The 27,655-nt window shown below is 36.0% G+C and overlaps 3 protein-coding genes and 2 non-coding genes across 6 annotated transcripts; 2 read left to right on the plus strand and 3 right to left on the minus strand.

Annotated features, from left to right (window-relative positions):
* The first annotated feature begins 4,873 nt into the window (after nt 1-4,873).
* On the plus strand, nt 4,874-24,037 carry LOC130655450 (uncharacterized). Its single transcript, XM_057458208.1, has 2 exons — nt 4,874-5,974; nt 22,732-24,037. The coding sequence occupies exons 1-2, from the start codon at nt 4,905-4,907 to the stop codon at nt 22,901-22,903; spliced, it is 1,242 nt and encodes a 413-aa protein (XP_057314191.1). The 5' UTR covers nt 4,874-4,904; the 3' UTR covers nt 22,904-24,037.
* LOC130655447 (DNA-directed RNA polymerase III subunit RPC1-like) lies at nt 6,718-19,377 on the plus strand. The gene is made up of 33 exons (XM_057458203.1): nt 6,718-6,827; nt 7,634-7,769; nt 7,846-7,995; nt 8,144-8,303; nt 9,210-9,418; nt 9,670-10,249; nt 10,373-10,524; nt 10,629-10,800; nt 10,891-11,057; nt 11,143-11,278; nt 11,858-11,970; nt 12,046-12,097; nt 12,181-12,265; nt 12,425-12,512; nt 12,581-12,692; nt 12,766-12,879; nt 12,960-13,117; nt 13,480-13,635; nt 13,712-13,836; nt 13,910-13,966; nt 14,045-14,067; nt 14,143-14,331; nt 14,721-14,872; nt 14,953-15,039; nt 15,111-15,179; nt 15,596-15,712; nt 15,783-15,906; nt 15,981-16,053; nt 17,330-17,429; nt 17,712-17,780; nt 18,129-18,192; nt 18,464-18,533; nt 19,087-19,377. Exons 1-33 carry the CDS (start codon nt 6,784-6,786, stop codon nt 19,163-19,165), a joined length of 4,182 nt encoding a protein of 1,393 aa, XP_057314186.1. The 5' UTR covers nt 6,718-6,783; the 3' UTR covers nt 19,166-19,377.
* Nucleotides 16,412-16,483, minus strand: Trnap-ugg (transfer RNA proline (anticodon UGG)). Its single transcript has one exon. It is a non-coding gene; the product is annotated as a tRNA-Pro (tRNA).
* Nucleotides 18,226-18,297, minus strand: Trnap-ugg (transfer RNA proline (anticodon UGG)). The gene has a single exon. It is a non-coding gene; the product is annotated as a tRNA-Pro (tRNA).
* On the minus strand, nt 21,909-27,560 carry LOC130655449 (trichohyalin-like). 2 transcript variants are annotated; one of them, XM_057458206.1, is made up of 14 exons: nt 27,445-27,560; nt 27,286-27,335; nt 27,186-27,214; nt 26,221-26,644; nt 26,043-26,078; nt 25,807-25,958; nt 25,613-25,716; nt 25,423-25,507; nt 25,031-25,192; nt 24,776-24,844; nt 24,647-24,686; nt 23,668-24,230; nt 23,526-23,597; nt 21,909-22,379 (listed from the first exon to the last, which is right to left on the minus strand). In XM_057458206.1, coding segments are annotated over exons 1-14 (1,845 nt in total). In that variant the 5' UTR covers nt 27,447-27,560; the 3' UTR covers nt 21,909-22,322. The 2 variants fall into 2 exon arrangements, with proteins under 2 accessions (XP_057314189.1, XP_057314190.1); XM_057458207.1 differs by lacking the exon at nt 27,186-27,214.
* Nucleotides 27,561-27,655: the final 95 nt, after the last annotated feature.

Genomic DNA, 27,655 nt, shown 5'->3' on the forward strand with positions numbered 1-27,655 from the left:
TTTTCAGTTTGGGAGTTGACACAAAAAAGGAAACTACTACCCTGGGAAACGGTTTCCCATAACGCAGTCAGTTTCCCATATGGGAAACCATTTTCCAAATATAGTTTTGGGGCACATCTCTCCCACAAAGGAATTTATTTACATTTGTGTGAGACAAGATATGGTGACCAGCAAGAAGGTTTTTTTCCCCAGCTAATATTTTGCAACTTAAACAGGGAATATCCTGCTAACAAATCAAAACAAATATTGTTTTTGTAATTACTAGATTTTTGATTACTTTTTTTAAGTGGATACTAGATAGGAATCAAACCATTTGCGTCATAATTATGCAATGTTGATCTGAAACATAAATAATATATACAATGTTATTGTCCATGGTTATTGTCTATTATTCCCTATCTCCCCCCAGTCATTGGGGATCAAATGACGATAGAGATGTGATTTACGACAACTAATTCATGATAAAGTCCTGAAGATATGCTGGTTGACGGTGCTCTCTCGTAGAGCGACGAATCGAAGGTAGTGGTGACGTTGGCAAAGGTGAATCAATGCGAGGACTTTTATCGGACTGGAGTGCGGTAGAAGTGCCCTCCTCAAATACGGGTTTCCGGGTTGCAACATGTTCAGCTGGTGGAGGCGGAGATTTTGACAATCGAGGCTGGTCTGCAGAGTGGCTGCTGTCATCTATATCGCGATCCGACGGTTTGGCTGGTATCATTGGCGAGGTAGTCGGTGATATGGTGCGCCAAGCATCTGCAAGCCGCTCAAATGGTATGTTAGGCTGGATGGGTGTAAATTTCCGAAGAAACTGACGATTGCGTAATGTCACTCTCCGAGATCCATCAATGCGTACAACGTACTGATCGTGTTGATGAACTTCAATCACCGATCCGGTTCTATCCCACCTACGCGGGTATGGGCCAGTTTGGTTTTGAACTCGAACATTGTCTCCAACACAGAGGGGTGTCAATCGCTTTGAGTATCGAGATAACCTCTCAGCGATGGCCATGTGCCGGCGTCTAAGGGCCTTCTCACGATCCTCAAGCATGCTCACCCATGTCGGATGGGGAAGGTATTTACCAGGAAGAATCGGGATAAAGTCCTTGATGGGGCGTCCGAATAAACAAATGGCAGGTGACAGTTTTGTGGTTTGGTTGGGTGTGTTGCGATATTGCAGCATGGCACGTTGGAATGAGTCTGTATCGAGGTTGCCACTGGGGCCGACATTATCCATTAGCATCCGTTTAACAGTCTTAACACCAACTTCAGCTCTGCAGTTGCTATGTGGGTACGCAACCGATGAAACACGATGGTGGACACCCCAGTTTCGAAGGAAGGTTGATGTAGATGATGCACATAACTCTGGCCCCCCATCCGATGCGAATTCGTCGGGTATGCCATACGTGACAAAGGTGCGGCGTAGACAATCAATCAGGGCACTGGCCCCATTCCTGGCTTCTTCCACGATAGGCAAATTCGAATACCTATCAACACAAACAAGATAATTGTGACCGGCATAGTGGAAGAAGTCACCACATAGTTGTTGAAATGGATAATCAGGATAATTGAGAGGGGTCGGTGGAGCTGATTGTTGTGATGGTGCGATGTGGTCGCAGCTTTTACACCCTTGTCGTAGTTTGATGATGTCAGAAGTAAGGCCAGGCCAGAAGACGGAAGATTCTGCTCTCAAGGTCATGGATGTGACTCCGTGATGTGCAGCATGCAGGCTTGATAAAATATTGGAGCGTAGGCATTTCGGAACAATAACCCTGTCCTTGTAGAGAGCGACACCGTCAACTGTTGAGAGATGGTCACGATACTGGTGGTAAATCTGAAGATGAGGTGGTAAGTCTTCCCGATTTCCGGTAATGCCAGATTCAATTAGATCTACCAGTATCCTCATTTCCTCGTCCGCGGTGGTTGCTGAACGGACGTCCTCCCAAGTTGTAGATTTCAATGAAGACAATGCAGTGGATGCAGCAATACAGGATATATCATCAGGCAGTACTAACTTTTCAGGAGTCGGATCACCTGCCGGGTGGCGTGACAGTGCGTCTGGAACTCGATTTTTCAATCCTGAGATGTGTTGCATGGAGAATCGATAACGTAGTGTACGTTCCTTCAAATTCCGCAATCGATTGTTAGGGATATTGTCGAGAGACCGGTTGGTGAACAGTCCAAGCAAGGGCTTGTGGTCCACAGCGATGATCAGGTCCTGGCATCCTAAAACAAAATGTCTACATTTATCCAAGGCGTACGCTACAGCTAACGCTTCACCTTCAATTGGCGAGTAACGTGATTCAGCTGGGTGGGTAAATCGGCTACCCACGAGAACAACTTTCCACCCCGTATGACAACAAAACAGGGTTTCGGCCATGCAGGAACAATGTTTCTGGTACAGCCAAAAGCCCACCCCGGTTTTAGACCAGTCGGTCGCAATACAAGTGCGTCTGGATCCATCAAAAATTGTTACTCCCTCTTCTATTTCATCGACGATTTTCGCCTTAGACGTAGCAAAGAGTTCATCTAATCGATCGTCCCAATAAAATTCGGATTGTGGCTTTAGTAGGTCACGGAAGGGTGCCATGTTGTCGGCCATGCTGAACGTATATGACACCTGGTTGACTAAGCCAAACCAAGATCGCACATCTGTTATGTTCTTGGGAACCGGAAAATCGGTGATAGCGCGTAGGGTGGTGGATGATGGACGGACATTGGTCGGGGTGATCTCAAAACCAGCAAATTCAACAGTATCGTGGGCAAATTTGAATTTAGATGGGTTCTGGATAATGCCGTTTCGCCCACATGTATCTAACCAACGACAGGTATGGAAAAAACATTCACCAATGTCACTTGCCCATAATAAAGAGTCATCAGTCACCTTAATTTTGTTCGGAAAATCGGATACTATAGCATCGAATCGCCTTGAATATCCGTCGCCTGAGGTGATGTAACCTTGTACATCGCGTGATGTACGTTGTTAAATGGCGATCCTCTTCGCGCAGTGGGACGCTATGATAACCGTTCCAGGCATCCGATACTGTTTTCTTTGTGTGCTGAGGAACTGTACGCACCTGATGAAACGGGGATGGTGTGTGATGTGTTTCCCGTGTAGCATGTTTGTTGAGTGCTTGAAAATCAACACAACGTCTAGGTTTTCCATTCTTCTTGGGGCACACGACCATTCTGTGACACCAGGTCACAGGTTCACCAATGGGTACAGGCTCAATAACTCCGAGGTTGACGTCCCGGTCCAAATCGGCTTTGACCTGCTCCTGCCAGTGGATTGGAACCGGTATGGGAGAATGATGTGCAGTCGGTTCAGCATCCTGGTCGATCATCAGTCTAACAGGTGGTCCAGACATCAACGGTAACGGTTGGTGCTCACATGTGTTGAAAGTGCTGTCTTTGTAATAATTTAGAATCCACTGTTCAAACTTTTCACGATTCTGTTCTGTGGGTGGAAATGGCAACTCCTTGGGAATGGGAGGTGGTACCGTTCGTTTTGGACAGGCACATTCGTTGTGTTGTAGTGGACCAGTGATAGTATTGGCACCGATAGATGGAAACTCTGCAGGTATAATGCCAAGGTCAACACATGCACTCCGACTAAGGTAGAACTTATCTGAATCATTGGTGACATAGGTAAACTGCTTGGTCTCCTGAAGAGAACTGTCCTGACTAATGCCAGAGATGCGGAGAATGATAGCACCTAGTATCTTGATGGCTTGTCCATTAGCTGCATCCATTTTCATGCGGACTGGAATAAGATCTTCTATATTAAGGTGAAAACGTTGCACCCATTTGAAACCGATGAGGCAACTCTGACATCCAGTGTCTGCCATTGCTGGGATGGATATGGGCGATTCTCTAGTTCCGTGAGGGATTGTAAACCCCAATTCCTCGTAATCAGTATCAGCGATTCGGACAGCTAGGTTAAGGAATGGCTGCGATTGAGATGGAGTTTTCTTCCACATGTTCTTACGCTTGTCGTGACAGTGATGGTCTGCTGGGTTGGTTCTACTCTGCTTGAGATTCATAGAACAGAGTGAGTTGAAGGTGTTAACGGATTCTTCAACAAGAGCAGTCTGATCAGCTTTCTTATCCTTGTTTTTCTTGTCCTTGTTGCGACACACATGATCGAAATGATGTAGGCGCTGACAGTGTCCACATGAGTGACTAAATGCGGGGCAGGAAGATTTTCTGGACTGTAATGAATTACCACTATGACAATGTGTTCCGCAATATCCGCATTTCTGTGACGAAGTGTCTCGTTTGGAGTCGACATCATTTTTGGGCTTGGTAAACGAGTCTCGCTTTTCCTTTCGGTATTGACTGTGTATGACACTAGCCTGATGACTGTCAAGTAAACGCGTGGCAGATCGCTTACCAGCTTCTTTTGTTTCGACGAATTTCATAACCTGCTCCAGGGGCATCTCCTGGTTGGTGTGGCCGAGGAGTTCCAGCTGGATATCTGGATCTGCAATGCCTCGACTAAGTACGTCTCGCAGAATATGCTCTGTATAGTCAACGTCATAGTTACACTCAGGGCACGATACGGTGTATTTGCAAACGCCAGCCTGTCCTTTTAATCTCGCACCAAAGGATCGTATCGATTCTTCAGGTTCTTGACACATGTTGTTGAGGGCTACGCGAGCGACCATTACGTTTTCTTCTCGAACAGCGAGGGATTTCATTGACGAGAGGATAACATCTTCACTTTTATCTGCCAGCATACCAGCAGTTGATCGTGTCAAATCCCTGCGTAACTGTTCATCACAGCATTCTAATAACTGCAAGACAGCGTCCCTGCCTGTGATCTTTGTAGTTGTTTTGTATTCCCTCCATCGGGTAAGAAAGTATGTCCAGTCTTCTGATCATCCGGCTAATTGGTTGATCAAGTAATGAAAGTTATTGAAAGGGTGATTGATAAGTTACTTAGAGAAAGAATTGATATAGATAAGATGCAATTTGGTTTTGTTCCAGGGCGTTGCACTACAGATGCAATATTTTTACTCAGACAGCTTCAGGAAAAGTATTTAGGAAAGAGAAAGAATCTCTATTTTGCCTTTGTAGATTTAGAGAAAGCTTTTGATAGAGTGCCACGTAAAGTTATTTGGTGGGCTATGAGAAAATTAGGTGTGGATGAGTGGCTAGTTACGATGGTTCAGTCTATGTACAGCAATGCTAGAAGTCGTGTCAGGATTAACGATTCACTTAGTGATGAATTTAGTGTAAATGTTGGTGTACATCAGGGTTCTGTACTTAGTCCTTTGTTGTTTATTCTAGTCTTAGAAGCGCTGTCGATGGAGTTCAGAACAGGTTGTCCATGGGAGTTATTGTATGCAGATGATTTGGTTCTCATAGCAGAGTCGATGGAAGAATTAGTTGAAAAGTTTGAGAAGTGGAAGAAAGGACTAGAAGAGAAAGGGCTGAAGGTAAACACAGCAAAGTCTAAAGTCATGATAAGTAGCATTACAGCTAAGTGTGACCTTGTAGTTGGAAAGTGGCCTTGTGGAGTTTGCAGGAAAGGGGTTGGTAGTAACTCAATTTTTTGTCAGATTTGCAAGCATTGGGTACATAAGAAGTGCAGTAGTATTAGTGGAAGGTTAAGAGCTGGCATACAGTTTGTATGCAAGCATTGCAAAGGTGAGATTATAGAGAATGAAGTATTTCCAGCTTTAATGATGTACAACAGTGGCTCGTTAGAGATAGTTAAGAACTTCTGTTACTTAGGTGATATGTTGGGCAGTGAAGGGGGTGTTGGAAGAAGTGTTACTTGCAGGATAGGTTCTGCTTGGAAAAAGTTTAGAGAGTTACTTCCTTTATTGCCTAGCAGAGTCCTGTCAATTGAGGTAAAAGGTAGGTTGTATGAGGCCTGTGTAAGAAGTGTTATGTTGTACGGTAGTGAGACATGGGCAGTGAAGCAGGAAGATCTTGATCGTTTAGAAAGGAATGATATGAGAATGGTTAGGTGGATGTGTAATGCCAGTCTGAGAGACAGAAAGAGTTCAGAAGAGCTAAGAAGCAGGCTAAGTCTCCGTAGAATTAAAGATGTTATCCAGATAAGAAGATTGAATTGGCTGGGGCACTTGGAAAGAATGGAGGAGGATAATTGAGTAAGAAAGTGTAGAGACTTGATAGTTCCTGGGGCAAAGCCCAGAGGCAGACCAAGAAAGACTTGGCAGGAGGTTATAAGGACAGACTTGATAGAGAGGAAGTTGAGTTTAGATCTAACACAGTCTAAATCAGATTGGAAGAGCCCCGTCCAACCCATGCTAGCATGGAAAACGGACGTTAAGCCGAGAATGATGATGAATGATGAAACACAATATTAAGTTTTTAAAATGCGATCTACAAAAGCATTTTGTCGCTGATTTTCTTTCTATCGCCGTTTTTTGTTCCTAAACTTTTAAAATGCGATCTGAAAAGGCTTTTCTATCGCCATTCTTTCTCCTTAAGTTTTTAAAACGCAATCTAAAAAAGCATTTTTAACTTTTACAATGTGACCTAAAAAAAATTTCTATCGTCACTTAAAAATATTAGATTCGCAATTTTATCATTTTTTTAAAGTGATTTGCAAATTTCGATTGGCGAATTGTGAACTGCTAATCGAACCCTGGTAGTGTTTGCCCTACTCTAAACTATTGGAAATAGTAGACTTCAGAACTTTCCACAGTGATGAAATTTCCCTAAATTACAGTCAAAACTTACCTCAACTTTTTAGTCTTATTAGTTTATGTTTATTTTAAGACATATAAATCAATTATCAATGTATACAATATGGTAAAAGAACAATTTAGAGAAGCTGCTGTGGGGAAAAAAATGTGAGTTGTCGTTTGTTTGAAGTTTTTGTGTGTGCTCAGCTATGGTTTTCATAAACTCAGCAACATAGTAGAAAATTTTTTTTAACAATGATTGTGATTTTATTTATGAAACACTTTTTTTCTCAAAACAACTACAGTACTAGGATACCTCTTCAGAGATGTTGTAGTAATTAAGGAAACTTCTACAATTTTTATGTTGAATTTTATACAATTAATAGCAATTTTATTGCATAAAATTCGTAAAATAATTATGTAATTGGTACAACTGAACTCATTTATACATTTTTTAAATCTACAAATTTTATCTACAATCTTTATAGGAACTTTTACGAAATGTCACACAAATTTTTTACATGAATCTGTGCAATAATACCCATGTTTTGTCTGTTGGACAAAAGCTCGAAATTTTCAAGCCATTGCAATGTGGATTCTCCATGGGCTAACCACTTGTTCTAAATTAATTAGGCATTACAAATTGTCATACAAATTTAATGCTAACCTTGTTAAACAAGACAATTTAAGCTTAAACAATGTCATATTCTATTCTAAATCATCTGAAAGCTTGATCATAAGAAGCTCAAAAACGCAGTTGTTTATTCTAAAACTATCAAGACACGGTCGTATAAAGCTTAAACAACACTGTATTTTGTTTTAAAATCATCAATACACAATGATAAATGGCTTAAACAACCTCATATTTTGTTCTGAAATCATCAAAAAGCGATCAATATAAACAAACACGTTGTTGCATCATTTTTTAAAAAAATAAATTTTTATAATCTGTTATTCTTCTTTATATATTTTAGATCTAGCATCAATTTTGGGGTATTTTCTGCAGATCAGATACAGCAATTAGCAACTGTACAATGTGTGGCAAAATCTTTATATACACCTGATGCTACTCGAACACCTGTACCCTACGGTGTTCTCGATAAAAAACTGGTGTGTATATTACTTTCATTTTTGTGTTACGCTCAGCTTTTTTATGTTATGTTCTTTTTCTCATATCATACAATAGGGTACAAGTGGAAAGGATAAAGTATGTGATACTTGCGGGAAAAATCTCGTGGAGTGTGTTGGCCATTTTGGTTTCATTGATCTTGAATTGCCAGTATTTCATATTGGGTACTTTCGTTCAACAATTTCAATTCTCCAGCAAATATGCAAAGTATGGGAAAAAATTTTATTTTGAAATAATTTTTATCTTTTATTGACCAGCATACCAGAGAAAATCTTATTTTCTCTATTTTTCCAGTTAATGTTTTTTATTTATTTTTTTTATTTTTTTTTATTTTTAGCATTTTTAATGTTTTTAGACTTGCAGTAGAGTTATAATTCCAGACGCAGTCAAGGAAACATTCATAATTTCTTTACGAAGAGTTGGAATTACAACATTACAACGTAAAAATATCCACAAAAAGATTTTGGAGAAATGTAAAAAGACTTCCACATGTCCATACTGCCTTGATAAAAATGGTAAGATATGATTAATATTATACCAATTGTTTATGAGGTAACGACTGGAGGATACTGATCTCCTAAAGTTGGGCGATAATGTGAATGCAAGTCAAAATAATTTTCTTCTAATGGCAATTCAGGGAAACAATATTTTTTTAAATAAGATTTTGTTCCTGAGATTTAACAACATTAACAAATTTCTTCTCAAAGACAGCAATGGAAGTGATAATGAAATCGACTTGGGTCCTATTAAATTATACTTTAGAAAAATATTTCAACGATTTTTTGAGTATTTTGTATGACATGGGCCACAATGATTTTTATAGAACCTAAATTTTGAAATTTTTTTAAAAATAATGTCTCAGAAGAGGCCAAATTTCAAGAGAAACTAACATACATTTTTAAAGTAAGAGCCGTTTTGCAGCAATGCTCAGTGCTCGTAAACGTTTAACAACTCGTTTAAATAAATCTAAACTCAATAGTTTAGAAAAGTAAACATAAATCCATCAATTTCCTATTACTTTTCTTCTGAGCTAGTGCAATTGCAAAAGGAAGAAACAAAATTAATTGAACTATATTTCAATTCTTGCAAATTTTTTCATAGAAAAATAGTTTACATCGAATTCAGTAGGATTGCGAAAAACAACAACCAGAATCCCAAATATATGTCAGAAAAACATCAGCACAAAAGTTAAACATACTTCTGATGTGTTGTGAAATGAAAAATTTATAATATTTTGTTGTTTTTTTGTTGTTAAACATGGAATTTTTTATATATCATTAAGAAAGTGAGTCTTGTCCCTAAACTTATTCTTTGCTTCATTTTTTGTTTGCGTTCAAAGTTATCATATTTAAACATGACGTATTTTCATGATCAATTTTGCTACATTAACAAAAAATAATGTGCTATTCTTATTTTTTTAGGAACTGTAAAGAAGTTAAGTATGATGAAGATTGTTCATGAAAAATATAAAAATACAAAAAAACAGGAAGATCCATTAATAACAGATTTCAAGAACTCATTTCAGGCAGCCACAGAAAGTAATAAAGAGCTTGGTAGTCTTGTTAATAAAGCGCAGGAGTTACTAAACCCTCTTAAAGTACTTCAGTTATTTGAAAATGTTCCCAATGAGGTATGTGCATATAATGTTTTTATTCCTTTAAAATCCCTTAAAAGGGGGTAAAGAAAACAGAGGTCAAAGAAATTTTTGTAATTCTATTATTGCGATGCGGAATTTGTGTCAATTACAGGCAATTGAATGTCACATCTTGTGTTCTTTGTTCCTTTGTAAAATTTGATATGCATGGAATTAGTTCAGTGCAAATACAAGTGTATATTCCTAGTATGTTTAAGATTAATTTTTTGAAAATATCTGATTTATAGGACTGCCCTTTACTGGGTATGCTCCCACAAACTGGTCGACCAGAAGATTTAATTATGACACGTATCGCTGTGCCGCCAGCATGCATCAGACCTTCAGTTTTATCGGAATTACAATCTGGAAGTAATGAAGATGATGTCACAATGAAATTAACAGAAATAATATTTCTAAATGATGTTATTCGCAAACATCAGTCCACTGGCGCCAAAGTGCAAATCATCATGGAAGATTGGGATTTTTTGCAACTACAATGTGCATTGTATATCAATAGCGAAATGTCTGGTATTCCAATGAACATGCAACCTAAAAAAGCTACTAGAGGATTTGTTCAGAGATTGAAGGGAAAACAGGGTCGATTTCGTGGAAATTTATCAGGAAAACGTGTAGATTTTTCTGGAAGAACAGTCATATCACCTGACCCAAATTTAAGAATTGATCAGGTTGCTGTCCCTATACACGTAGCAAAGATTTTAACATATCCTGAAAGAGTTACGAAAGAAAACATAAAATTTATGCGACAGCTTGTAGTTAATGGACCTGACACACATCCTGGTGCAAATTTTGTTGAGAATAAATCTACAGGTATATACTTCCTCACTTTTGGACTTCACACTAATTTAGTTTCACAAGTAACCTTAAAAGAGTTTTGTAAATTTTTTCTATGCATTTTGAGAACAGTATGTCTTGTTAAATTTTATTAAACAGGGATGAAAAGATTTTTGAGATATGGTAATCGTTCGAATGTTGCAAACCAACTCAAACATGGAGATGTCGTTGAAAGGCACTTGCTTGATAATGACATTGTGCTGTTTAACCGTCAACCATCATTGCATAAATTAAGTATAATGGCGCATTATGTAAGTAAACACTAAAATAAATAAATGAAAAAGTACTTCTTTTATGTGTTGTGGAAAAAGATTCATTTTATCTTGTTTGCTCGTAACAATCTTTATTTTTTTAGGCAACAGTACGCCCACATCGTACTTTTCGATTCAATGAATGTGTCTGCACACCTTATAATGCAGATTTTGATGGAGATGAAATGAACTTGCATCTTCCACAAACAGAAGAAGCTAAAGCCGAAGCTCTTACCTTAATGGGTGTTAAATCAAATTTGATTACTCCTAAAAATGGTTTGATTTGTTTATTATCTTGCTAAACATTACGCTTGTTGTGCGATTAACAGGATTTTAGAAGTTGATAAATTTTTAATGTTATTCTAGGCGAACCAATTATTGCTGCCACTCAAGATTTTATAACTGGTGGATATTTGGTGACGCAAAAAGATCTATTCTTCACCCGACCACAGTTTTGTCAAATTACATCGATGATATTAGCAGGGAAAGATGTTACAATGAAAATTGATCTTCCTCCACCTGCTATTGTGAAGGTATCATACATTCTGTTTGGAGAGATTACTGTTACCTACTTTGGATTGTAAAAATATTTGTTGTTAAAATGCAATGCATTTATAGCCAATTGCTTTGTGGACTGGAAAACAAGTTGTCAGTGTCATGCTTCGTCCCAATAAATCCTCCCCCGTAAAGATCAATTTGAGAACAAAAGGGAAGTCTTACACTAGCAACGAAGAATTGTGCATAAACGATTCCTGTAAGTCTATTTCTTCAGTGGCTGTTTGATCAAACGTGATATTTTGCATGCTCTTTTTCAAGGTCATTACGACTAATAGTCTTTCCAGATTTCCTACATATAAATAAGAGTTTGATAAGTATCCATACTGCGTGATTGTATTTAAAATTTGTTTAAATTTTGTGTAATATTAGGGTTAATTTCAATTAAGAAATGCTGTTTAATACTGGATTATAATCTGCATTTTTTAGACTATTATCTCAAAAAAATATTTACTTGATGATATTTTTACTGACAGAACTTTATGTTGTGGCCATTAAATAGAAAAAAGAAATAATGATAGATGAAATCTTCTAAATTATTTTTTTATGTCATATTTATGTTTCAAGAATGTTTAAAAAGATAAATTTTCAATTTTTTTTATTGTTTCGTAGCATGTCTTGTTACCTCACTAACATTGGACTTTTTGAGACTTGATTTAAAACAAGTGAGAAACATCCAATACATTTTAAATAAACCTCTTAGTGAAGATTATATGCTACAAAAAAGTCTGCCTTTGTTGTTTTGATTGATTATTTTTTGCTGCATGTAATAATTTAGACATTGTGGTCCAAAATAGTGAATTGTTGGCTGGAGCTTTGGATAAAAGTGTAATTGGTTCGGGATCGAAGAGTAGCATATTTTACATTTTGTTGCGAGATTACGGGGAACAGGTGAGATGATTATGACAGTGTTAATTACTTCATTTTTATTTCTCATTTAATTATTAATTTTCATTTTATGTTCAGGCTGCTGCTGATGGGATGTGGAGGCTAGCAAGAGTGGCACCATGGTTTTTGAGTATGTTCCCTGGATTGATGTTGTATTTATTCATACTTGATCGATGTTTTTTTTGTTTCAGTAACCTATTTTGCCATGTTTAGGTAATCGTGGTTTTTCCATTGGTATCGGTGATGTCACACCTGGCCCTGGGTTGATAAAAGCAAAAGAAAAATTGTTAGCAGAAGGGTAATGTTATCATCCAATCATTTTCCTAATAATTAGTGCAATCTTCGAAAACATTCTTTGAAATCTGTGCTACGTGTGATGCCTTTTCTTGCACCAGATTTAATTTTACAAAGTTGTTGGATGGAAGGTAGAGCTAATCTGTGTTATGTTCATTTATAGCTACGCGAAGTGTGATAAATTCATTGAGGATTATTCAAACGGAATGTTGCAAACACAGCCAGGCTGTTCAGCGGAAGAAACATTAGAGGTTGGTAAAAGTTAAACATCTTGCAACATTTTTTGCTGTTCAAATACTTATATTGACTGTTTCTTCAGGCTATTATCCTGAGAGAGCTTTCCGTTATTCGTGAACATTGTGGTAAAGCCTGCTGGCAAGAATTACATCGTAGTAACAGTCCATTAACTATGGCGGTTTGTGGTTCTAAAGGTATCTTGTTTTTTTTTTATTCAGTTGTAAATCAAGTAGGTGCTTTTTAGTCTAAACTTTTTATTTTTATCAGGTTCTTTCATCAACATATCACAAATGATAGCGTGCGTGGGTCAACAAGCTATATCTGGTCATCGTACCCCTGATGGATTTGAAGGAAGGTCATTACCTCACTTCAGAAAACATTGTAAATCATATTTTAATTACAATTTTTATTTACATCTCTCTGTCTTTATTTTATTAAACAACTATTTATATTTTTTTCAGCTAAAATCCCAGCTGCTAAAGGTTTTGTTGCAAACAGTTTTTTCTCTGGTATAACTCCAACGGAGTTTTTCTTTCACACGATGGCTGGTAGAGAAGGTTTAGTTGATACTGCTGTCAAAACTGCAGAAACTGGTTACATGCAGAGAAGATTAGTAAAGGTGGAGTCCTAAAGAATACTAGTCCAAAAATAAATTTTATAAAACATGAGGGTCTAAATTATATCGTATATAAAGTTTTATTTTTTGAATGCCAGGAAATTTCTACACTAGCTTCACGTTGATTGGCCCCTCCCCCCCCCCCCCCCCGTCCTTTCCAGTGTTTTTTGGGTTGATAATCAATGAAATGGATTTCGTACAAAAAGAGGGCTAGCTAGCACCTTCATCTGGAGTTATACTTCAAGTGAAAACGAAGCAAAACAAAAATAACTCTGCAATTTGCGTGGTTATTCTGGGAAAAAAATTTTTGTTTTTATAAATTTAATTTTTTCGTTCGCAAAGGAAGATGAAATGTTTCTTTCTAGTCTCTCGAAGATCTTTCGTTGCAATACGATTACACAGTGCGCTCCTCCATGGGTGATATTGTGCAGTTTATATATGGCGAAGATGGACTTGATCCAGCTTGCATGGAAGGCAAAGATAAACCAATTGATGTTGAGAGAATATTTCAACATTGCAAGGTATGAAACATCTGATTGCGTACATGTTTTGTTTTTTTTAATTTTAATGTAGAAACCTTTTCTGACAACCATTTATAATTTAGACCCCGGTCTCACTGAATCATCTCTAAATGGCAATCAGATTGGAGAAGTTGTAGAACATATTATAAAAGTATCTGCTGATATTTCCCGTTGTGGAGATTTATTGTCGGATGAACTCAAGTGAGCATTATTGTTAAGTGTTCAGGGAAAATGTACATTCCAAAGAAATGCAATTCGATATTTATTTTTCTAGAGATTTCTTTAACAAGCTCTCGCAGAAAGTATCATCCTACATAAAAAAGCTGAATAAGTGAGTCAATTTTTTGCCTAATACTACCCTTTGTAAAATAAAATTTGTGTTAATAATTTCTTCATCTGGTTTTTATAGAGAGCAACTTTCTCGAGTTAGAGGTAATTGATTTTTATCACTTCTAACGGCTTCTGTTGATTCGACACGTGTAAACGTATTGACCTGATCTCTTTCAGTCATAAATCCTTCTCTGCACGTGACGAAGTCTCTTTTGGAACATACCATATCTATTTGTGTGCAGAAATATTTAAGAGCGAAATGTGAGCCAGGGACTGCTGTTGGAGCACTGTGCGCGCAAAGTATTGGTGAACCTGGTACACAGATGACGCTGAAAACGTTTCATTTTGCTGGTGTTGCAACAATGAGTATCTTTTCAATTTGAAATTGTTTCTTTGTTTTTGTTAAAAACAATGAGGTATATTAAATTTTAAGACGGTATATTAACCCTTAAACAACGGATCGCGTCTACGCTAAAAAAATCGGCAAAAACCGCCTCGCTGTCGGACCGTCCAGAGAACCAGATTGGTGCTTCGGAAGTTTTAGAAAGAGGATAAATTAGGCTAACCAACGATACCAAGCCTGAACCATCTGGGTTTTTTTCCTTAGCCATCAATTGCAACTCAGGTTTTAAAAAGCCTACTATTCTTGACCAAATAATGTATTTTCCAAAATAGGTCAAAGGCCTTATGTAGAGGATGTGTTAACGAAACCTCGACGTATAGCTTCTGGGAGAATTTCTTTAACTATATTAAAGATATTACGCTTGGTGTTCCTCGCATTAAGGAAATTATCAATGCATCTAAAGCTATCAGTACACCAATTGTATCTGCGCCTTTACAAAACGATACAGATATCGAGTATGCGAGACGAGTTAAAGGTCGTGTCGAAAAAACAACACTGGGAGAAGTAAATTGTTTACCCGAAATTCACTTGCACTGTTTTTTGAGCTTCACTGATTGTCATTCATTTTTACACTATTTATTAAGGTGTGTGAGTACATAGAAGAAGTATTTACTCCGGATGATTGCTACCTCTTGATAAAGATTGATATCAACAGAATTCGTTTGTTGAAGGTATGTGTGACCATAGCTCAAATTATGTTCCTTGCACGATTGCGATGTATAAGCTTTATATTTTCTTTTAGTTAGAAGTTGATGCATCCTCTATTAAATATGCGTTATGTATTGCACCAAAGCTGAAGATAAAACCACAGGTAAAAAATTGTTGTGATCTGTAAAATCCAGTCCGCACTAATTTTTACAACGCCCTCACATTTTTTTCGCTGACCAAGTAAAAATATCACTTACGGTTAACATATGGTTCAGTGTGTACAGTTCAATTAATTTATGAGAAATAAACACATCCATGAGAATATTGGTAAAAACATTATCTATATATATAATACGGGATATTTTTATGTATTGACGAGTCCCTTGCAGACGTCATCAAAAATTAAGTGGTGGTTCTCTTCTGCCTAACTAAGTGGATTTTTCCACGGGCCTATTTTGACTAGTATACTAATAAACACATTGTTGAAAACCCTAAAGTAAAATTTTATCAAAAAACTTTATGTTTAAAGTTACAGTAATGCTATTATTTAGAAAGCTTGTTTTGTTTATATGCGTATAGCGTGTCTCGATCCATGGCAAATCTTTGCTAACAGTGCACCCACAAGAAACAACTAAAAGCTCCATGTATTACGTCATGCAGATGTTGAAAGGTGCTTTACCTGCTGTTCTGATAAAGGTAAGAACTTAAAAAATTTTGGCGTTGTAGTGACATACAAGAATGTAAAACCTCCTCTGTGGATTGTTAGGGTTTTCCGACAGTCAGTCGAGCAATTATACATGTTGATGAGGAGAATAAAAAAAATGGTGGAAAAGAAAGGTTTAAGTTACTTGTGGAAGGAGACGATTTGAGAGCTGTCATGGCTACACGAGGTGAATATTTTGTCTTGCTTCTCAGTGATAATGTCTACAATAGTGGCGTGTCAATAATTATTCGATTGTTGCAGGTGTACGAGGGACTGGCTGCACGTCTAACAACACAATCGAAGTAGAAAAGACGCTTGGTATTGAAGCGGCAAGGTATGTTGTGAATTGTTTCTTTAAAAATTAGTTCGATCTATATTTTATTGCCCGTCTGTCTGTGATCCGCAATGTGCGACCACAAATACGATGTTTTTTGTATAAAACTATTATTTTTTATACACAACGCTTAAACATTTTAACATTAGCGTTTTGTCTAACTATTCGGTGTTTTTTTTTTGTGTTTTTTATCAAAAGCGCTAGTGTTTCTGTCCAAATAGTGCCACTGGAAATTAAAAATAGGATTGAAAGTCTAAAGCAAGTTTTGTTTTTTACCTTTTTTTTAATTTTCTTATATTCTTTTTTACTACCAGCGTCGGACACCAGGCTTTTTGACTGGTCCCAAATAAAAAAGTTCGGGCTCAACCGGGATTTGAACCCGGGGCCTCTCGCACCCAAAGCGAGAATCATACCACTAGACCATTGAGCCACTGTATAAATAAAGTAACTTCTAGCTTTTTAAAAATACCACCTAGTGTATCGCCTAACTCATTGTTTACTGAAGCGTGTCGAATTCTTTCATTCATAAAATGAAATTTGGTTGTTATGGAAACTAATCAGCCGTGAAATTAGCTTTAGAAGATACCGTGATCATAAGCTCCCGGTTAAAAATTAGAAAATCTTTAAATCTTTGCTACGTTTCATTATATTTACTTTAAAATCATCTGTGGCCACGCAAACGATTTAAACTATTTTAACTGCTAATCATAATAAAAACATATGTAGCAGAAAACTTCCTAAGTTAAAGTCATTTTAAAAGTTTCAATGTATACTACTTTCTAGAACTGACATAAAAACATAACACTTTCATCTTTGATTTTATTATTTCTTTTGCTTGAAAAAAAAAAGGTGGCGGAGTTTTTTGAGTTCGTTTTACTTCTTTGAATAAGAGATTGCATATCTGCAATATATTGTCTTACGACGCTCCCTTTCTTTTTCCACAACCTGTCTCTAAACACAATTTCCGCTTGATTTCACTATACCCTAACACAGAGCAGGTTTTTGAAGCAATAAAAAGCAATTTGAGGAAAATCTGTAGCGGGCATTTTTTTGTAAGGTCTTACACTGTCCCCTGTAGAAAGGTTTTACTGCAGATCGAATCGATTGGATTGTTATAGGTGACAAGAAAATATAAAAATAAAAGTGTGTGTAACTCTGGCGACACGAGTTCGCAGTTATCAACTTATACAACTACCGCTGGACAGATAAACACGTCAAAAGAATCTCATATTAAAAAAATTGGATCATTCCCTCTCTCTCTCTCTTTCTCGTTCAGGGTGACGATTATGCACGAAATTACGTACACAATGAAAAGTCATGGTATGAGTATTGACAGCAGACATGTCATGTTACTTGCTGACTTGATGACATTCAGGGTATGGACTTTAGTTTAAGCAGAACTCGATCACAGAAACTTATCATATTCCGGCTCAGGAAAATGTGCTAAGCAGATTGCTCAGCCCTGGTGAATTCTTCCGATGTGTGTTTTTCGTATTTTATATGTATTTTAATTAGACAGAGTTTTATTGTGTTTTTATATACAAGCTTGTGTAAGCATACCCTAAAACTGATTTGAAATTTTCTTCTATATTGCTGCGTATTTTGCGATTTAGCGACTTGTTGAAATTAGTGGACTGGCATTTTGTTTTTATTTCTAGGGTGAAGTGCTGGGAATAACTCGACATGGACTAGCTAAAATGAAAGAAAGTGTTCTGATGTTAGCTTCAGTGAGTTAATTAAAAGTTTTGAACACTACTGTAATGCATAATTAAGCGCTAGATTTGAACACTACCGTAATGCATAATTAAGCGCTTGACAACGTCAGGTTTTAGATTATGTCAATCGACCAGTGAAGGAGCCCCAGATGTCAAAAGTGAGGAGGCTTGAACTAACGTGTGAAAAAATTACATGGCAAAGAAATCCATTTTAAATTTGAAATAGTGAGTCATGCTGAAGAAACTTTTGCTGAGTCAGCTTTTTGCTCGATTCTGCTGTGTAATTAAAATTTGTGATTAAGTATCATTAAGAGTGAACGAATATTTTCAATCATGTTATTTCTTTTGGTATTTTTTTAGTTTGAACGAACAGCTGATCATTTATTCGATGCTTCGTTTTTTGGAAAACGAGACGCCATTAACGGTAAATATTTTTTAAAAGAAAATTTAAAAGTTTGGGCTCAACCGGGATTTGAACCCGGGGCCTCTCGCACCCAAAGCGAGAATCATACCACTAGACCATTGAGCCGCTACTGTCGTTAGTTTTCTCAAGTCAATGATTTTAAGATATTTTTACGCTCCAGTGATTTTAAGCTGTATAAATTCCAAACAACAACACTAAAACTTATTCGGCATGCTGTTTAATGATGCGTTCAAATGTAATGATTAATATTTGCGTTTGCTTTTCTTGTTAGGTGTTAGTGAATGTATTATAATGGGGATTCCAATGAACCTTGGTACAGGAATGTTTAAGCTTTTACAAAGATATCTTTTCAAAATTAAATATTTACCTGTAGTTTCGTTACATAGGGTCGAACAAGGTTCTGAAAAGTCCTGAAATTGTTAATTGTTTGTTAAACTGGTTTTGCTAAATGATAAGGAGCATTTGACGTTGTTAGAAAGTTGTTTTGAATATAGTACACGGCAACTGAGTTAGTCTAAAAACCACATAAATTCATAAATACTGTGCTGAGTGTGTGTGCTGAGTGTGTGTGCTAAGTCTTTAGGCCTAAAATCAACTAATTCAGTTTTATCGAAATTTTTGTTTTGTTTCTGTTATAAGACGGTCTGTAATTCCCAAAAATTTCAAATTCGTGAAATTACATTTCCCTTTAAAATGATTTTTAACAGTTGTAAATTATATCTAGACTTTAGATTTGTTTTGTTTTGAATTATGATTTTTCCCAGTTTTCATTGCACCTTCACGTTGCCTAACAAAATGTTATTTTGTAAAAGTCAGCTTTACTACCGAACATTTTCTTCTTCCATCGTTTTGTTTTAAATATTGACAGAAATATTTTCTTTGACAAATACATAAGCATGCTGAAGAAGTAGAAGTCCGAACACGTCCTCTCGTTTTCGACACTCCGGAGTTTCACCTGGCAGAAATGACGTGACGACAATAATACGCGTATATCGAAGTTTGCACGGGTTTCAATGATTAGGCGTGTTTCGATGAATGATGCGTCCCGAAGGTTCTGACCACGACAGACCAACTATCGATGAAAAATTAGCGTCAAGATATGATGACAAATCTATTTTCGTAAAAACAATTTAACACATTTTGCTGAAATGTAAGGTTTATATTTGACAATTAAAATTTCGACTACGCTGTGTCTTCTTCCATCCATTTTGTGTACTGTTTGCAGAGAGTAAACACTTTTTTGGTTGATCTGTCGTTGAAAAGATACGCAAAACTTGTAGATTTTTCTTATTTTTTTTTCTTAACAGTGCTTTTCTTTTTTTTGCTTTTATATAAGAAATACAAATGGGATAAAACATCAAAAGTAAAGATAGTAAAAACAACATTAAAAAAATAAATATAGACATCTTCTGTAGGAATTAACTTCCACCAGATGTTCGCTTTCAACACCAAAAGCATTTACATTCAAAAACACATGTCATCTTTTTACATAAGTATTTTTTCTTTTAAAATACAAAGATAACGTGAGTATCAACGATAGACTGCTTGCAAACTAACCAAAGAATTTCGAAGTAAAGCGGATTATACAAGTGAGAAGTTTCGTTGTCTGCAAACTTCGCAAAAATGTTCACACAAAACTGGACGACCTTGCAAGTTATACTTAGTCTCATTGTTATTCTGCTTCATTGCTGTCTTTTTTATTTTCTGTCTCCAATAAAGCAGAATCATGGCCGATGTTGTGAACATCATTGGAGAAGATTGGGGTTGAGTCTTTCTTGCGCTCATATCTTAAGCGGAGTGTGTTTGCTATCCTCGGGAATTTACAACCTAATGTTTTATCGTGGTTTATTTCCAGTGATAGGAAGCATCAAAATCAACATAATGATGACTGCAGTCTTTTGTGTTATGCTGCACGTTTTGAGTCTTTTGATCAATGACTTTAAGTATATAAGCTCCCACAATGCTCTACCTGAAGAAAACGTGTTTTATGTCATGTTGATGTGGGTATCGACATCGCTTGGCGCGTTACTATTCGTATTTGTTGAAGCGAATGACGAAGTGTCGACAATTTTATGCGTTATTTTCATTATATTTGACGTGTTTCTTGTCGTTGCATACGCCGAAATCTGCCGGCGCACGATACTTATGTTCAAAGGGATGGAGGAGTATGAAACGGAACATTATACAGTTCCATTCTGTAACGATGGAAAAATACAGTTTTTATTTCCAGGTGTGTTACTATCGATATCTTTTGTGTCGTGCACGCTACTGCTCGCACTCGAGCGGTTGATATGGCAACAAAATGATGTCGTTTCTTACATATCCGTCGTGTTAAACTCGATTTTTCAGGGATTAATTTGTATACTACATTTACATATTTCAAAGTAAATATATTTTGGAGGTGCAATTATTTTTCAGATATTTTATTTTTGAGAGTAAAAACCGTACTTCGCGTGTGCTGACCTTCTCGAGCGGTTACAATCAACCCCATACCCAGGGTTTTGCCTCTCGCTGGTGCTGCGCTTCGCCAAACAGAGACAACAGGTCCTGGAAAGAACACAACTTCGTTCCCTATAGCGTTTATGATTTTTTAGATAATCTTGTCGTGCGATAGAGATGGAAACTTCTTTGGTGCAACATGAAACCCTTCTATTCGCAAAAGTCAAACCGTACAAAATATTTATAAAAACGTTATACTGTGCTGACCAGTTCAGACTGTCATGTAACAGAAAGCAAAAATAAACTAAAATCTTGTTAATTTTTTGTATTAGTATGTCATAAAAATAATTTTCCCCCCTTATACATACAGCACTTGAATTATCCGAGTAAATCTAAAATTTTAGCAAGGGTTTTTACAAAGACATCGATAAATATACGAATAAAACAAGTCCGCAGACTTGAAATAAAATTTAATGCCTTATTCATACTATTTTTTGAGCAAAAATTCTTTAGGCTGCGAAATTTAGTACAGTAATTACGCGAAAAACTTTTGGCGCGAAAATATAAATTTTTTGAAGAAACAGAAATGACTACAGAATGATGTCTTAAACATCATTTTTCTATAGACAATTTCATTGTGACTCGTGTTGTTTGTAATCCCTAAACCTCTTACGCAAATCGACAGGCAAAATAATTCGGGCGGTAAGTCGTGGACCAGTCCATTCTAAACTTTATTTTCAGTTGGAGACATCTTTAACCTTGAAATTAGAATATAGCTTGCATGTAGTTTAGATTCATATATCAGTAAAAAGGTGCTAGTAGCCACAGTACAAAAGTTTTTTACCATAATTTGACTTTCTTCCCCTACGGTCTGCATTTTTTTGCTTGTCGATTTTTCTGATTTTTTCCGCACATGCTCAAGAATCCTGTAAAAACGTAAACATTAAAACACAAAAATGCATCTGTAATGATGCCTTAAGCGTAGAAATTAAGTAACTATATAATTTTTCTACGAGTTTTTCTGCTTTGTTAAATTATTCCAAGCCAAAAAACACTGGAACTTTTAAGAAATCTTGTTGGAAAAGAAACTCAATTAAAGTGTATTTTTTAATTTCCACTCATCAATCACAAAAATAGTTTTTCCTGTGTGATGGGCGAAATGTCAAAACACAAAAAGTGAGGGCAGAGTTCTATGTTTGAATTTAAACATCTTTTCAATCAGGGATAAATCTTATGCTGGGTCGCCACACAAAGGCATTATTAAAAACAAAGAAGAATGTGCCTATAAAATTTATTTTTCTTATTCAAATTCACATATGTACAAATTAACTGTGCATAACTCCTGCTCCAAATAAAAAAGTTCTGAAATAAATATCTACAAAATTCATTTAAAATTTATATACATGTGATAAATAAAACGAAACCAATGCGCTGTTTATATGGAACCGAGTAATTCAGTTAGGCGAGTAAAGTGGAGATCCCGTTTTTATATCGACTCTTGAAGCGAGTTATATAATATACTCCTTGGTTTGCCAGAGCAATGAGATTTCATTGAGGAGTGATACTCAGTTCCTTGTAAACAGGGCAGAGTAAAAGTTAATAATTCGTATTGTGGTAGTAAAAATTATACTATGGATTTTACCATATTTGGACGAACGGAAACTTTTTATTTATTTATATTTTATGGACGATCAATAGGCGTAGTGGTGTTCCGGTAAAATATGTTCTCTTTGTTTTTCCATCAATCCCTAGAAAAGAAAAGTTACCTCGTTAGAAAAATTATACACAAAAACAAATATCTTCCTGTTCATTCATCATCATCATTCATTCATTCTCGGCTTAACGTCCGTTTTCCATGCTAGCATGGGTTGGACGGGGTATTTTAATGACCCTCTTCCAATCTGATCTAGAGTGTGTTAGATCCAAACTCAACTTCCTATGTATCAAATCTGTCCTCATAACCTCCTGCCAAGTCTTTGTCGGCCTCTTGGCTTTGCCCCAGGAACTATCAAGTCGTAGTAAATTATCCCCCTCCATTCTTCCAAGTGCCCCAGCCAATCTTCTTATCTTGATAACATCTTTAATTCTACGGATACTTAGCCTGCTTCTTAGCTCATCTGAACTCTTTCTGTCTCTCAGACTGGCGTTACACATCCACCTAAACATTCTCATATCATTCCTTTCTAAACGGTTAAGATCTTCCTGCTTCACTGCCCATGTCTCACTACAACATAACACTTCTTACACAGGCCTCATACAACCTACCTTTTAACTCAATTGACAAGACTCTCTTAGTCAACAAAGGAAGTAACTCTCTGAACTTTTTCCAAGCAGAACCTATCCTGGAAGTAACACTTCTTCCAACACCCCCTTCACTGCCCAACATATGACTTAAGTAACAGAAGTTCTCAACTATCTCTAACGAGCCACTGTTGTACATCATTGAAGCTGGAAATACTTCATTCTCTATAATCTCACCTTTGCAACGCTTGCATACAAACTGAATGTCAGCTCTTAATACTACTGCACTTCTTATGTACCCAATGTGCTTACAAATCTGACAAAAAATTGAGTTACTACCAACCCCTTTTCTGCAAACTCCACAAGACCACTTTCCAACTACAAGGTCACACTTGCCTGCAATGCTACTAATCATGACTTTAGACTTTGCTGTGTTCACCCTTAGCCCTTTCTCTTCTAGTCCTTTCTTCCACTTCTCAAACTGTGATATCCGGTTAAAAGTTGCAGTTATAGCAAAGACGAAGAGCAAAAATTAATTCTTTCGACACAAATTCATTTTAACTAAAATTTTAAATTATGCCTCAAAGATTGAAAAAGTGAAGATAACCAACGCTAAATAATAAATAACTGCAGAACGCACGACAAAATCTTACTTGTCTTAAAGCATGCAACTGCTTGATGATTTGTTGTTGACGTCGTGACGGTGTTTCGGGTGAAGAAAAACGCTGAAAAAATACTATACTTTCAAAAAGACAAATTTTCTCAACGCACAGTTAATGCATAAATATAACATACCTCTATATCAAAGGGATCATCGTTTCTTCTGACAGATTCTTTTGACCAGTCTTCAATGCCGTCGTGTTGTAGCACTTCCGTTTTAGTCCGATGAAACGGGACAAGGTAATCATCGACCAGATTGTTCAAAGTTTCCTCTGCATTCTTCTCCTCTTTTTTCCTGCTTAACTTTCTTGTTTTATCTTTTGTTTCAGCTTGAGAGTGTTCCACGTAGTTATTTTCTGTTAACTCGGATGACCGTTTCTTAATTTTCTTTTTAACTTTTCGAGATTCTTGCGGCTGATCATTTTCAGCATTTTTTGTTTTTTTGGGTTTTGGAATTTTCGATGCTTTCGTTATTGTCTTTTTTTCAGTTTCGTATTCGTGGCTACTTCGTATAGAATTATTCGTCAATTCGTTTTCATCTCCAGACACTGGCAGATATGAAGTCTCTTCTTTCAACCGTTGAGAGGTAATCTTTTTACTTTCATTAGAGTACTGCTTTCGATAAGTTTGATGGTTTATTTGGGTAGCCTCGCTCTCATTTTTAGCTTGTCTCGATTGTGTTTCATTATCTGTTTTTTCTACACGAGCAAAACAAACAAACTCAATAGTGGTACATCGAGAACCAGATAAGATTGTTATTCATTTTTTTATATCATCATTTTCTAGCTTGATCGTCACGATTGTAAATGTTTTTGTCAGTTGCTGCAATAAAGGTGAACGGGGTCTGCCCCAGCAGGGAGGATTCCCCAGATTCGCTTCGAGAATTGCCCAGATTTACTTTCACCTATCTTCATAACTTACAAATTAAAATGTTTCCCATAAGTAGAACAGGTTGATTTAAAGGGTTTCAAAAAAGACCTACAATAGTTTCGGTAAAAACTAATAGTTAGAAGGCTCAAAAAATGCTCAATTTCACACATTACACGTTACTTATACGAGTAGATCTTAAAATTAGTTTTACAAAGTTAAATTCTTCTAATAGAAACAATATTACCTGCATTCATTGTACGAGCTAAACGAGTCTGCTTTTTCGCCTGAAACAGAACAGAATAATCGATTACAACTAGGAGTGAAACTTCAAAAAAAAATTATGGATTTTATGAAAAAAAGTTATAGTATTTACTTGAACAGCCTCATCATACGCCTTCTTTATACTTGCTTCGATTAGTTCCTGCTGTTTCCTCTTCTCCTCCTGAATAAAAAAACATAACTAACATAAATTCACGTCGGCACTCAGCAACAGCTTACGTGAATTAACAAAGCAGACAGACAAACGACATGCCACGTTGGTTATTTTTGCCAATGTGAAAGAAATTGGACTAAAAAGGCTTAACACTCTCCTTACAGCAACAAAATAGGTCAGTTCTTAAGAAAATACCTCTTTTTCTTTTTGCTTCTTCTTTTCTTCTTCCATTCTTTTTTGCAGCATTTCACGTTCTCTTTGAAACCTTGCTTCTGATTCTTGTTCTTCTCTTAGTTGTGCTTCTCTAGCCAATTTCTTTGCAAGTCTTTTCTCCTCAACTTGTTTTGCAATTTCTCTCTAATAAAAATAAACCTCCATAATAATAGACGTATTTTATTCAAAATGGTAGCCAAAACACGACTTTGAGCTAAAGATGCGCAAAATAGCGATGACCGGAATATGCACCACAAGCGAAAATTTAATGGTCGGAACATGTACGACAGGCGAACCTGCGTTTTTTACCGCTAAACGACTAGTTGACCGATTTCGTTATGCCAAACAAAATTTCGGTATTTAGCCATACCAACCTCGTGTTCAAGATGCTTTAATCTCCGTTTTTCTAAGTCATCGAGTTCGTGCTGCTGTTTAACTTGACCTCTGGCAAATGATCGACTACAAGAAAGAATCACAGTTGTCAAAAATTAAAAATGCTCACAGATAGAAGAAATGCCACGAAAAAACAAATACAAGTTTTCAATCGTACTGAAGAATCCTTACTTTTTCTTTGACATAGATTTATTGAGATTATTTCCAGCGTTACTAGAAGAGTTCAAAGATTCGTTTAGTTTTTCTGCCTCCTGTCTTTCATCTTGAAGTTTTATCTAAAAAAAATAATACGTTATAATTTATAAGTTTGATCTTTCGTTTCGACATTGCAAGAAAATGGAAAAGTTGAAAACATTGTAAATTACACTTCTCCGTAGCTCTGCTCTTATATTTCCTGGGTCCTCGGCTTTGATTGGTGCACCACCACCTGGTCTCCCCCATGGGTAATATTCACAATCAGGTGTGGCTTGTTTTTTTCTGATCTCCTCCTGTCTTGAACTGTTCATTAAAGTCGATTCTAAAAAATAAAGTTACACTTTAAACATATCATTTTCTATCATGGAACACAAATAAATTATATTTTCAAAATATAGTTACCAACCTTCAATGGGAATATCTTTTGTTTCATTGTCTGGACCTGCAAAAAACACAAGAAAACATTAGGTTGTGTTTGCTTCAAATGATAATAGTTGCTTCAAGAATATATCAAAATATTTTTCTTGTTTTTAAAGTCAACACAAGTTTTATAGGTGTGCTGAACAATATAAAAATTACCATACTTTGTATGGAAGGTGGTTTCTCGACTTTTTCAGGTTCTGCTTCATTAAAAAGTTCAGTGAATAATGTATTTAATTGTTCTTGTGAAATGTAAGATGAATCGTCATTTTTACACTGTTTTGAATAAGTATCTCTTCTAATTATAGAAACATTACTACTGTTTTCAGTTTCTGCATCTTTTTTAGTTCCAGATTGTTTTCTGTCATTTGAAATATCTGACACAAGTACTTCTTCAAGTTCTTCGTCAGTTCTTGGAGTTACATTTGGTGCAAGTTTTCTTTCTCTATCTTTTTCTAGTCTTAGTTTTGAAGTTTTATTTGATTTAATTTTTGATACATCTGTTTGTCCCCGCTTCTTTTTATCAAATAAATGTGACTTCCATTCTGCATTTTTCCGTCGACCTGCACTGGTGCCACGGATGCATTTCTATAAGCAAATCATACATTTTTTAATCAAACCAAGTATACAGCCAAAATATTTTAGGCATTTTCAGTCAAAATAATTTGGGCAAAAAAGCAAGTGATAAGTATGTAACATGCTTCCTTAAGAACAACAGTTAACAAAATATAGGTTTATCATAACTATAAATGATGCTTTTTGTGTAGTATACTATATTCAGGTAATAATTCTTTAAATAAGCACTTGAATCATGTCCAATAGATCATTGTTGGAACCTACATAGCTGCTGTCTAGTTGAGCAGAAATTTAAAAAGTTTCTGTAACAAGAACTTTAGACAGTTTAACTGCCTTTGCTATCTCTGCCAGCAACTAGTGGCAGGATTATCCTTTATGCTAACCACACAAAATCTAAATTATAACTAAATAATGTATTCCTACTGAATAACTTTTGTTTTATTGTTATTTATATTTTTAAGTTAGGTCTGTATCTGGCTATACAGTTTTTTGTACATGAAGTTCTGTTACATCAAAAAACGACCTGCATTTCCACAATTTTATTCAAACTTACAATTTTTGCTTTATCTTCAGTATCCAAATCTATGATAAATATAAAAGGTGAATAAAAAGAAAAAAAGGATATACTTTTAATATATTAAGAACTTTCTTACCTCCAGCAAAAACAATGTCAAATTTTCCATTAACAGAGTTAAGTTTAAACCTAAAAAGTCAGAGTTTTTTATACTAAATACTGCTTTTTTTTAATTCACTGCCTTATTCATAGATAAAATTAGGGCCTCGTACAAATAAGCTGTATAAATGAAACTTACATTTTCTTGTCTCGTTGTCCTGTACCTAGAATTTTTTATTTCTCCTAAATAATTTAATAAAATTAAATATATAAGTATTAGATAATGAACTAGAAATAATGTACTTTAATTTTATATATTTCTTGTTGTTTTTTCCAGTTGCCATATTTCACGATTTCCTTGATCACAAAATCCCAGCTAAAAAGAGAGTTGTCGCAAAATAATCCTTTGC

This window comes from Hydractinia symbiolongicarpus, chromosome 8, assembly GCF_029227915.1.
Source record: "Hydractinia symbiolongicarpus strain clone_291-10 chromosome 8, HSymV2.1, whole genome shotgun sequence".
NCBI lineage: Eukaryota > Metazoa > Cnidaria > Hydrozoa > Anthoathecata > Hydractiniidae > Hydractinia > Hydractinia symbiolongicarpus.

Coding starts and splice junctions, on each gene's coding strand:
- LOC130655447 (XM_057458203.1), top strand. CDS start 6,784: ATGGTAAAAGAACAATTTAGAGAAGCTGCTGTGGGGAAAAAAAT. Junction 7,996..8,143: donor TTCTCCAGCAAATATGCAAA/GTATGGGAAAAA, acceptor TAATGTTTTTAG/ACTTGCAGTAGAGTTATAAT. Junction 18,534..19,086: donor ATGTTTAAGCTTTTACAAAG/ATATCTTTTCAA, acceptor ACAAATACATAA/GCATGCTGAAGAAGTAGAAG.
- LOC130655449 (XM_057458206.1), bottom strand. Junction 25,508..25,612: donor AAATCTATGTCAAAGAAAAA/GTAAGGATTCTT, acceptor TCTTTCTTGTAG/TCGATCATTTGCCAGAGGTC. Junction 24,687..24,775: donor CGTATGATGAGGCTGTTCAA/GTAAATACTATA, acceptor GTTCTGTTTCAG/GCGAAAAAGCAGACTCGTTT.
- LOC130655450 (XM_057458208.1), top strand. CDS start 4,905: ATGAAAGTTATTGAAAGGGTGATTGATAAGTTACTTAGAGAAAGAATT. Junction 5,975..22,731: donor AATGATATGAGAATGGTTAG/GTGGATGTGTAA, acceptor ACGGATACTTAG/CCTGCTTCTTAGCTCATCTG.